The 11,966-nt window shown below is 39.6% G+C and overlaps 1 protein-coding gene across 13 annotated transcripts in view; it reads left to right on the forward strand.

Annotated features, from left to right (window-relative positions):
• LOC133380132 (teneurin-2) overlaps positions 1-10,102 on the forward strand; it is a 995,941-nt gene extending 985,839 nt beyond the window's left edge. For all 13 annotated transcript variants that reach the window (XM_061616787.1, XM_061616792.1, XM_061616791.1 and 10 more), the window contains 2 exons: positions 1,711-1,841; positions 8,233-10,102. In XM_061616787.1, the coding sequence (XP_061472771.1) occupies positions 1,711-1,841; positions 8,233-8,994 (893 nt within the window). In that variant the 3' untranslated portion in view covers positions 8,995-10,102. The remainder of the gene's footprint in view (positions 1-1,710; positions 1,842-8,232) is intronic.
• The last annotated feature ends 1,864 nt before the right edge of the window (positions 10,103-11,966 follow it).

Genomic DNA, 11,966 nt, shown 5'->3' on the forward strand with positions numbered 1-11,966 from the left:
CATTTTTAAGACCCCCCCCCCATGCAGCTACTATAGTTTCAGGGTAGGTTAAAACTTCAAGGAACCGTAAACTATATTTCAAAAAAATGGACTTTGTTCAGGATTTCATTGCACATGTATTTTTCTTAAAAGGCATCTTGGCATTTGGGATTACATTACATTGTGATATTCTCTGAAAGAGATAGGAGGTGGGGAGAGAGGATTAGTAGCCTGAAAGTCTTATGTCAAATTATATCTGCAAGTGGAGAAACAGTGGAGAGGGGGCATTTTGAGTTGAAAAATGGCTGGAATTGAAAGAGTTAGGAAATATTTCTACCCAGTGTTCTGGGCTTAAACTTGGAGCCTCCTGAGACTGCTTTTGAATGTTTAAAGAACTGTGGGGCCTATTACTATGTAACATCTGGCTTGGCTTTTGTGGGTTTGGCTCGTTTACAAACTATAGTTGAACCATCAATACTTGCTTGAAACTGCATTAGTAATTCTTCACACATACAGACAAGAACGAATAGGTTATCTGGTCACATTGTACATGTATTAAATCCCTGATGAATTGTCTGCTCACTGCTTTCTCAATGAGCAGTTCCTTTAGCTTTCCATAATCCACTGCTTCCTTGATCCAAAGCTATTATATATGGACTCAAGCATTTTTTCTTTTTTGTCCATGGCCATCTACACACATTTAACAGTCAAACATGGCTGTTGCTGTATTTTTGCTGAGGGCAGAATTTATTCTGTGATCAAATTATTTGCTGTGAAGGAAAACATGTTCTTTCAGAAGCAGACATCTAACATTGACCTGGCAGATTTCCACTTGTGTGACAGGTCTCCTCCTTCCCTTGCAGCCCCCACGTCCCCCATATCTGTTCCAGAGGGTTCCCCAATCCTCCAGGCAGATTATGGGGATATAGGACAGGGGAGGGGAATCGATTCTGCCAATGGTGGATAGACATCGTCGTACTTCTGACGTTATCCAGTGATACTATCTTTGCAACATATTGAGAATAGCTGAAGTAAAATATTTGAAAGGTAGCATTCTGTATATTTGTCACTCCATGGAATAATCCTGTTTGAACATTCCATGGAACAATCCTTGCAATATTATGTAAATATTATAAAGCATTTTGTATGCTGAGAACTGCAATAGAAATTGATTGGTATTAGTAACAGAACTAGGAGCAACAGCAAAAACAAAACTCGTGTTCCGGGACTCCTAGCCTAGCAAATTTAGAGAAATGTTATTATTTAATATAATTAGTACATATATATGCCACCTTTCCTCCAAAGGAGGTCAAGATAGTGTATATGATTCTGCCCTCCCTGTTTTATCTTCTCCCTGTGAGGTAGATTAGGCTGAGATATAGTGACTGGCAAATGTCATCCAGCAAACTTCATGGCTAAGTGGAGATTTGAACCCTGGTCTCCCAGATCCTAGTCCAACACTCTAATCACTATGCTATACTGAACTGAATTCCCATAACTGAGAAGAGGCCTCCCCTTTCAGTGCTCTGTTTTTTAGTATAAATGTCACAATGACTGTCCTTTGCACTTGCCCGGGCATTTTTGCTATTCAAACTGTCAAGGTAAATAATAAAAATAGGCTAGAAATTTTGAAAGTCTGTCCTGCCTTATAATTAGGAATTAAGATTCTCTGCTGCAGATGTTTACTGCACACCTTCAAGTCTCACACACATATTTACTTTTAATTCTCAGATGTGAAGAGCTGGTTAGTGATGTTTGGCTTTCAGCTCAGCAACATTATACCTGGCTTCCCAAGAGCAAAAATGTACTTTGTGCCGCCACCTTATGAGCTGTCAGAGTCTCAGGCATGTGAAAATGGACAGGTAAGCAAAACCTCTTTCTGGCCACACAGTAAATTTACCTCATTTCACATTGCATTTAGCATTATTTTGTAAATTAACAATAACAAGAATACTTGACAAGGTAAAGTAAAACTGGTGAAACTAAAGAAAACTGAATCAGCTGGATTTCACACTCTGCACCTTCATTTGCTGTCAACACAGATTATTCCCATCGTTGCAGTGTTAAGGCTTTTCTGTACTTACCCTTGAAATGTCATTTCATTCACATTGATAAAATAACTCCCAAATTAATTTCTCAAATGTTCATCTTGTAATATCAGACACTCTTTCTTTATGCTTTTTATGTAAGCATTAAAACTGATATATGGCTGTTCTGGTATAAATAAGAGTGCCATGCGTGAAATCAAGATGTATGCTTACATTGAAGTACTTCCAAAATCATTATCATTTGCTATAACGTTTTATTTGTGGCCGACTGTTGCCATTTTTGCTTCTCAATTTGCTTTAACATAATGTAAGAGGGATCATCTCTCAAAAAATATCTGAAATTATTTGTTAAAATTCAGATGCAGTTTCTTTTCCCAGACATTAGTTTAGCTATTTTTTTATACAAATCCAAATACAATTTCAGAAAAAAGTTATGTTTTAGATTGAAAAAGTTTGAATAATTTGGAGATAATTTGTTTTCATGAATACAGTCAAAACACTTTTTAAACTTACTGGCTTTACTTATTGATGTGATGAACATTATGGAAGAATAGGATGCAGTATTGCTCCTCTGCAATACACTTCAAATACCACATGACAAAACATGTTCACAAATTCATAAGATTGCATGATTACAACTAGCTTGAATCTCATTTGAGCCAACCATTTTATTGCTTTTGGGTGACCTTTATTTGACCTTGCGAGCTCACATGGAAGCTACTCTCTTGGCAAGCCAAGGCCAGCCCTACCATTAAGCAGACAGTTGTTGGGGGTAGCAGTCTCTGCAACATTTCCGCCTGAACCCCTTAGCCATTCCCCTCTGTTGGAGATCAAAGCTATGTGTGCCACAGGTTTGTCATACACCCCCAAAACTAGCCTTCTGCCCTCAGGTGCACTGGAGGATACTATCCTATCGTCACTGTTGAAGTAAGATTCATCGGCTAGTCCAGTCAGCTTCTCTACTTGGAATGGGAGGGGTGCCATCTTGTCCTTTGCCTCAGGCAGTAAAATATCTTGGGCCAGCTCTGGCCACAGTAGCTACTACACTGGAGTCAGGCAGTGGCAGCCTCCTTTGGTTGGGGTGTGTGTGTGTTATGTGCCTTCAAGTCAATTACGACTTCTGGTGACTGTATGAATCAACGACCTCCAATAGCATCTGTTGTAAGCCATCCTGTTCCGATCTTCTAAGTTCAGGTCTGTGGCTTCCTTTATGGAATCAATCCATCTCTTGTTTGGTCTTCCTCTTTTCCTACTCCCTTCTGTTTTTCCCAGCATTATTGTCTTTTCTAGTGAATCATGTGTTCTCATTATGTGTCCAAAGTATGATAACCTCAGTTTCATCATTTTAGCTTCTAGCGATAGTTCTGGTTTATCTGTCTTTCTCACGGTCCATGATATCTGCAAAACTCTCCTCCAACACCACATTTCAAATCTTGACTTTTCTCTTATCCACTTCTTCACTGTCCAGCTTTCATATCCGTACATAGAAATCGGGAATACCAAGGTCTGAATGATCCTGACTTTGGTGTTCAGTGACACAACTTTGCATTTGAGAATCTTTCCTAGTTCTCTCATAGCTGCCCTCCCCAGTCCTAGCCTTCTTCTGGTTTCTTGACTATTGTCTCCATTTTGGTTAATGACTGCTCCAACATATCAATAATCCTTGACAAGTTCAATGTCCTCGTTATCAACTTTGAAGTTATATAAATCTTCTGTTGTCATTAGTGTACTTGATGTTCAGCTGTAGTCCTGCTTTTATGCTTTTCTCTTTAACTTTCATCAGCGTTCGTTTCAAATCATTACTGGTTTCTGCTAGTAGTATGGTATTGTCTGCATATCTTAAGTTATTGATATTTCTCCCTCCAGTTTTCACATGTCCTTCATCTTGGTCCAATCCCACTTTCCATATATGTTCTGCAGTTTTCACACCTCCTTCATCTTGGTCCAATCCCACTTTACGTATATGTTCTGCGTATAGATTAAACAAATACCAAAATTCCAAAATTTCTGGTTCATCTTCATACATTTCCTCCATGAATGAATCTGTCATCCTTGCATCTGTTGTATATAATTCTTCTGTGTAGTGCTTCCATCTTCCTTTTATTTCATCTCGGTCAGTCAGTGTGTTCCCCTGTTGATTATTCAGCATCCCTATTATTAGTGTATATTTCCCTTTGATTTCTCTAATCTTATGGAATAGGGCTCTTGTTCTACCTTTTTTATTATCTGTACAATAATTATTGTAGTAGTCTCTTTGTCCCTACGTACTAGTCGCTGTATTATTGCATTTAGGGTTCTAACCATGTTTCTCCTTATGCTTTTGCTTTCCTTCTATCTTTAACCATTTTAAGAGTTTCATCAGTCATCCATTGAGGTCTTTCTCTCTCTTTAATTAGATGTTTTGTCTTTTTGCATTCTTCCTTGACAGTGTCCCTGACTTCAATCCATAGTTCTTCTGGTTCTCTATCAGCTAGGTTTAAAGCCTCAAACTGTTCCTTATTTGATCTTTAAATTCTTCTGGGATGTTATTTAAATTGTATTTTGGCATTATGGTTGCTTTGTTGTTCTTCTTTAGCTTTTACTCTGATTTTCGATATTATCAGTTCATGATCTGTACCGCAGTCTGCTCCTGGTCTTGTTTTCACAGAAAGTATGGAACGTCTTCCAGTTATATAATGGATTTGATTCCTATATTGATTCCTACATTGGTGATGTCCACGTGTACAGTTGTCTGTTCAGTTGCTCCAAAAATGTATTTGCAAGAAACAAATTACTGACTTTGCAGAATTCAATAAGTCTCTCTCCTGCTTCATTTCTATCTCCTAAGTCCCACTTCCCCACAATTTCTAGTTCTTCTCTGTTCCCTGCTTTTGCATTCCAGTCCCCCATGATTATCAGAACATCCTGTTTTGGTGTGTGATCAATGTCTTCCTGTACTTCTGCGTAAAGTCTGTCCTTTTCCTCTTCTCTGTGTTTGCCGTTGGAGCATAGACTTGCATAATGGTTATGTTAATAGGTTTCCTGTTAAGTCTCATTGATACTCGCTCAGACCTTGCATTATAGCTCCTAATTGCTTTTGCTACATCACTTCTCACAATTAGAGCAAACCTGTTTCTTCTTAATTTATTATTTCCTGCATAAAATATGTTGTAGTTGCCTGTTTGAAAGTGTCCCATTCCTGTCCATTTTAATTCACTCACGCCAAGTATTGTCATATTGATACTTTCCATTACTTTTTTGACAGTTTCTAACTTTTCCTAGTTCATGCTTCTCACATTCCATGTTCCTATTGTGTATGTTGTACAGCTCCGGACGCTCCTTTCACATCTGTGCACTTCATCCTCTAGGCTTCCTTTCAGCTTTGACCCAGTTGTGTCGTTAGTCACAGCGCTACTTGTACTTATCTGTTGTTCTTCCCCAGTAACTCGATGAGTGCCTTCTGACCTGGGGGTCTCATCTTCCAGCACTATCTCATGTTGCATTTTGGATAGTCTATTCATAGGGTTTTCATGGTAAAGGGTATTCAGAGGTGGTTTACCATTGCCTTCCATTGGATCTGGAGGCATCTTAGTCTGGTGTCTCAGCTCTGACCATTCTGCTTTGGGTGACCCTGCTAGAAGTCTAACTGCTTGGTCTAGACTCCTGATGGCATTGCTCTCAGCTTCTTTGATACTCTCAAACCCCCTCACCACCTTAAGGTGTGCATCCTAAAGGGGGCCTTTGGTATGTACCTTCTGTTATTTCACAACAGAAATTGTAAGTTGTAGCACTGGTACAGACAACTTTGGAGAAAGTGATTAAAAAGAAGTGTTGAAACCTGGAAAATTCTCATAGGTCGTGCAAAGGTCTGTATGTGTGTAGCATGACATCTGATGTAGAACTGCATTCAGAAGATATTTCCATGAGCAGCCTTCTGCCTACAGTGTAGAACTGCATTCAGTCTAGGCAAAGTGCATCTCCTTTAGCTCAAGAAAAGCCATTTTTAGCAGGGCATATGTGGGACAAAGCCTCCCTTCTAACAAAGGAGCAGTAAGAATATGGCCCTCCTATCTTGTCCAGTATCTTGTTTCTCACAGTGGCAAGGTCACCAGGTGTCCTGCTTGAGAGTCCTGTATTGGAATGGCTCTCTGACAGTCCAAGTCCAATTGTCTATCCACAGTTAACACCTGGTCAGGAGACTGAGCAGGCACACAGGTCACCTAGTCACGTGCCCACTATGGTGAGATGTATTTTACTCCTATTTGAATTATTTATTTTAATTGAATTGAATTTATACTATTTATACTAATTATTTTAATTATCTTATATGTGATGTTTGCATGTTTTATGCAAACATTTTGTTCTCTCTTTTCATGCATTTTCTCCTATTTGGTGATGTGTAAGTGGCCCACAATGGCCAGATAGATGCCTCTAGATCCCAAGCAGGAAATGAAGGCAATAGCTCTCTCCTGCTGTTGTTCTCCATCCCTAATATTCAGACACATTGGCCTGGCTCTGTTTAGAACTCCTAGAACTAGCAACTCTTTTAATTTTCCACAATGCTTGGTCCAGGGGTATTATGGCTAAAGCATGCTCAGTGTGCCAGGGCATTAAAAAAAAGTAAGAGGAGGCCATGATAGGCAGTGGGTCCTGGCAGCTATCCAAGGTTGCCAGATGTTGAAAACAGCCCTGCAGAGACATACCTGGACATAGCTCCCCTCTTTCCATTTTCTCCACTGTATGCACAATTTTATAAACTTTGGTCATGTGCCTCTTCTTACTTGAACTTTATATCTCAACTAAAAAGTCCCCAAGGTTGTACCTTTTCTTGTAGGGGCACTGCTCCAGCCCCCAGATCATTTCTGTTGCCCTTGTCCAAACCACTTCCAGCTCTGCAGCATCATTTGAAATATGGCAACTTGCAATATGGTAGATATGGTGGCTGCATCATAAGGTTTGTATAAAGGCACTGTAATGTTTTCTTATTGGTTTATTTGAAGTACTTATTATTGGAAGTCAGCAGAGTTACACAGCAGTTGCAACAAATCAGTCTGTTAAGACCATTGGTAAAGGTGAGAAAGGTTTATTTACCTCTAGGATACATAGTCATCTCTCTGAGTGAAAGCTCAGGATGGCACGTCCTCACAACATAGAGGGAGAACAACGGAAGGATTGTGTTCTGAAGAGGAGGAGGAGGAAGAGAGGCTCAGACAGACTAACAAGTTACAAGAGAGTCAGTGAGAGGAACATAAACATTACTCTTTCTGTCTAGCACCCCCCACTGGTTCCAGTAATTAACTACAAGCATTGTTGCCTCCCATTCCAACACTTATATAGTGCTTTTCAGGGCAAAATGCTCCCAGGACTGTTTTCAAAAAATAGCTTAAGCTATAAAAACAAATTTAAAATAGAAATAAAACAAATTACAAAAGCAAAGGACAGCAGCCGTTTAAGGAACCTTAAAATGCAATTCACGACACTTTTTAGAGAACACAGATTGGAAGAAGTAAGTTGTTAAGGGTTGTTTAAAAACCAACAACGATAGGGTTATACATAGAGAGAGTTCAAGCCACTACTGAAAAAGCTTCTTTCTAGTGCCCACCAGTCTGATGGACCTTGATGGCAGGCTTATAAACAGGATATCAGTGGCTAGTCTTAGGGTCCAGGCAAGTTTGTGTGGGTGAAGGTCATCCTTCAAACCCGGTTCCAAACTTAGGCCTTTCAAGTTCAACCCCAGTACTTTAAATCGAGCCCAGAAATGAATAGGCAGTGAATACAGCTAGGATAGTATCAATGTTATATGTTCGGAATGCTTGACTCCCCACATGTGTCCGAGCAGCTGCTTTCTGGACCAGGTAAAGTTTCCAAATTGTTTTTAAAGACTGCCCCATGTGGAATGCATTACAATAGTATTTCACAGGATCTCTGTGCACTTGCCGAAATCATGGGATTTGGGAATAACTTTATAAGCAACATCGTTAAGTAATCTGCTACGAAAATTATTCACGTGAATTGGGCTTTTAGTAGGGGTGGTGAACCTGTGATCCTCCAGATGTTATTGGACTCCAACACCCATCAGTTCTAGCCAGCAAGACCAATGCTAAGGGATGATGTAGTCCAGCTGCATCTGGAGAGCTACAGGTTTCCCATCCCTGAATTTAAAAATTCCATATTGTCTGTGATTACAAATGATGTGACTTACTTTTTTTCTCACCATTTTTTTTAGCTTATTACTGGAGTACAGCAAACAACAGAGAGGCACAACCAAGCCTTCATGGCCCTTGAGGGACAAGTCATATCTAAAAGATTACATGCCAATATTAGAGAGAAACCAGGTCACTGGTTTGCAACCACCACTCCAATTATTGGCAAGGGAATCATGTTTGCTGTGAAGGAAGGCAGAGTAACCACAGGTGTTTCAAGTGTCACCACAGAAGACAGCCGAAAGATTGCCTCGGTACTTAACAGTGCTTACTACCTGGAAAAGATGCACTATAGCATTGAGGGGAAGGACACCCATTATTTTGTCAAGATTGGCTCATCTGATGGTGACCTTGTCACCTTGGCAATGACCAGTGGGCGTAAGGTGCTGGACAGTGGAGTAAATGTTACGGTGTCCCAGCCAACCCTCCTAATCAATGGAAGGACTCGAAGGTTTACAAATATCGAATTCCAGTACTCCACCTTGCTCCTTAACATTCATTATGGACTGACCCCTGACACACTGGATGAAGAGAAGGCAAGAGTGCTAGACCAAGCTCGGCAGCGAGCCTTGGGGTCAGCCTGGGCCAAAGAGCAACAGAAGGCACGGGATGGCAAAGAGGGTAGCCGCCTGTGGACTGAAGGAGAGAAGCAGCAGCTTTTGAGCACAGGGAGGGTTCAAGGTTATGAAGGATACTATGTGCTCCCAGTGGAGCAATACCCAGAGCTGGCAGACAGTAGCAGTAACATCCAGTTCTTAAGACAGAATGAAATGGGAAAGAGGTAACAAATTAACCTACTGTCATCCTTGCCTGGATGAGCCAGTAGTTACAACTGTTATCTCCTCTCCTAAGGAGATGAAGACCAGTGGGGGCACTTGGCTGAACTACTTTGGGATAGTAAGTGGCAAGAAAGCTCACATTTTTTGAGTTCAATGCTGCTGTCCAAGTGATTAAAAACCACATCCTGAAGTGGACTAAAGCCAGACTGAAAAGTTTAAACCGTGCAAATTCAAAGGTACCCCATAAATATTACCCACTTGTTCTGGGTCTAGAGAAAACAAATCAAAACAAAACAAATATTTAAAGAGAAGGCCTCATCTTATATTACCTCACTCCATTCACATGTGAGCAAACTTTCACGAAATCCAAGAGGGCCACCCACTTCCACTAGGCCAGCTGATGGGGAAAGATTCTTCAGGCTGCTTGTTTGATAAACATTCTAGCGGTTTTTCATTTAAAAGCAAAATACAGGTGCATTTAATACATGACTTCTGGGGTGATTTGTGTGTAGCAACTGGAAGAAATGAGGAGAGCAGGAGTAACAGAGCACTGGAAATAGTAACAGAAATATATTGAGGAATATAAACCAGCACTTGCACTCCAACCCTGCTTTTGTCTGGCCTAAAGTTAATTTATTCAAAGAGGGCAGAGTGTAAAGTTCAATTCAAAATGGTGGCTATAAATCACTGCTGATAAATTTCATACTCTGTTTGTCTTTGAAGATTCCATTGTGGACAGTATAACACAGTTACAGGGTGTAGTCTGTTTAGATTCAGTAGTTTGTTGGTATCAGTTCTAGTAGAGCTGTGGGCATTGTGTTGACACTATTGCAAATGGGCACCAATTCAGATCACCCTGTACATACATCAGCCAGAAGGCACAATCACTGTTTCAGATTTTAAAAAGAAAAATTATTAGTGTGTTTGTTTGGTCGAGAAACTGAGACAATCACATTATGGTCACCGAGGGGAAAAAATTTAAAATATATAAAAACAAGTCTAATAAGAACTTTGGTACAGAACTTTTTGTAATATACATGTATGAATTGTTCATTGAGTTTTTATATTAATTTTAATTTGCTGCTAAGCAAAGAATAGAGACAGGCAAAGATAATTTATGGCAAAGTGTTTAAATTGTTTATACATAAATAAAGTCTCTAAAACCCCTGTGTATTTAATGTCTTCTGTTTTTGAGATGTCCTGAGAAAAATGAATAGAATTAGTCAGCAGTGAAAAAACATTACATTAAGTTTTTTTCAAATGTAATTCTTTTAAGACTTGTATTATACAGCTACAAGAGTGGCTGTATACTGTAGCCAGCATGGATTTTTCACAGTCCGCAATGTTAAATTGAAAATACCCCATTATTTATTTATTTAATACCCCACCTTTCTTTTCATGATAGAAACCCAAGTCAGCTTGCATATGGTTCCCAGGCAGTCTCCCATCCAGGCACTGACCAGACCTGACCCTGCTTGCCTTCAGCAGGGTGCTGGCCTCATGTGCCTTCAGACCATAGCCTGGGACCCTATGCCATACTGCTGCTTCCCATAAGCTCATTTCAAAACAAAACCTTACAAAACGTATAGTCCTGAACTCAGAAAAGCTTGTTGGCATTAAGCTGATTATCATTCCAGCACAGGTGCAAACGAAGAGAGACCCCACCGGTACAGAAATAACACATGTTTCTTTGGTAAGTTATTCAGCAGCACTTCACAGTACTGGAGGAAAAGAGAAGCACCATTGTTCTTATTGTTTTCTTGCTTTAAATTTATTTATACCCAGAAAAGGGATGTGTTGCTTTCTTTTGTCTCATTTGCCTCTTTTACAGTCTCCATTGTACAGCTCCTCATGCAGACTGAATTAGCTGGGGTGGATGTAGCAAGATGCGGTTGAAGAACCTATGTGAATGAAGCAGAGGGCAAGAGGTATATTGGACCTAGCAGGAACTTGAAATAATTATGGTTATAGTAATTCTTGTACACCTAGGGTCTGTCACTTGACAACCTGTTTAACTCCTTTGTGCAGACATTTAATCAGCAGGGCCCGAGAGGCCTATCATTAAGTGATATTCAGACAATGTCACCAAATGGAGATACATCAATCTGGAAACATTTTTTCTGTATTCCTAGTTCTGTTTTCTTGCTAGTCCTGCTAACACTGTGTTTTTCCTTCCTCAAGGAACTCCCACCCCCACCCAAAATACCTTTCAACAGATGGTAGGATGCTTCCACAAGAATGAAAAGGTTGTCCAGCATAGCGGACACCAGATGAATGTGGTTTTCACTGAGATGCTGCTAATATTTTTATTTAAATATTTTCTATCCTACCGCAAGGTACTTTACAGCTTATTATTTAAAACAGTATATGTGCCAGATAACAAAGAGAAAATACTTTAAACATTAGACTGATCACAGAAGAAGGTGGGAAAAATTACTTTCATATCAGATGCTATTAAGCACTTGTGCAAAAAGAACCTTGTGTCAAAGTTCGAGTGATGTGGGTGTCTGATGCTCCAGTCAGTCATGTTTTTTAAGAATAACTAATGTGCATAAGGACAATATTGAATGATTTGTTGGATGCAGCACTTCAGAACAGTACAGAGAAATCAACTCATCCTCCATAACCAGTAAAATGGGCTGCATACATGTATGACACTGAAGTTGAAGGAATACATGTATGTAGACTTACGGGTGTGCATGAGAACAATAGTTGCAATGAGCCCTAAGCATTATGCATAACATTACACATTTATTTATTTATTTATTTATTTATTTATTTAATTTCATTTATAAACCGCCCATAGCCAATGGCTCCCTGGGCGGTGTACAACATACAATAATACAATAAATGAACAAAATCACAGATAAAAATACAAATTCATAATAAATATCCCTAAGATAGCCAAAATCCATTTGTTTAACATGTTGCAGATAGCATGATGTTGTCTTTGCTCCTAAGAAGGCTTTGGAATTCAG

The sequence above is a fragment of the Rhineura floridana genome, chromosome 3 (assembly GCF_030035675.1).
Source record: "Rhineura floridana isolate rRhiFlo1 chromosome 3, rRhiFlo1.hap2, whole genome shotgun sequence".
Lineage (NCBI taxonomy): Eukaryota > Metazoa > Chordata > Lepidosauria > Squamata > Rhineuridae > Rhineura > Rhineura floridana.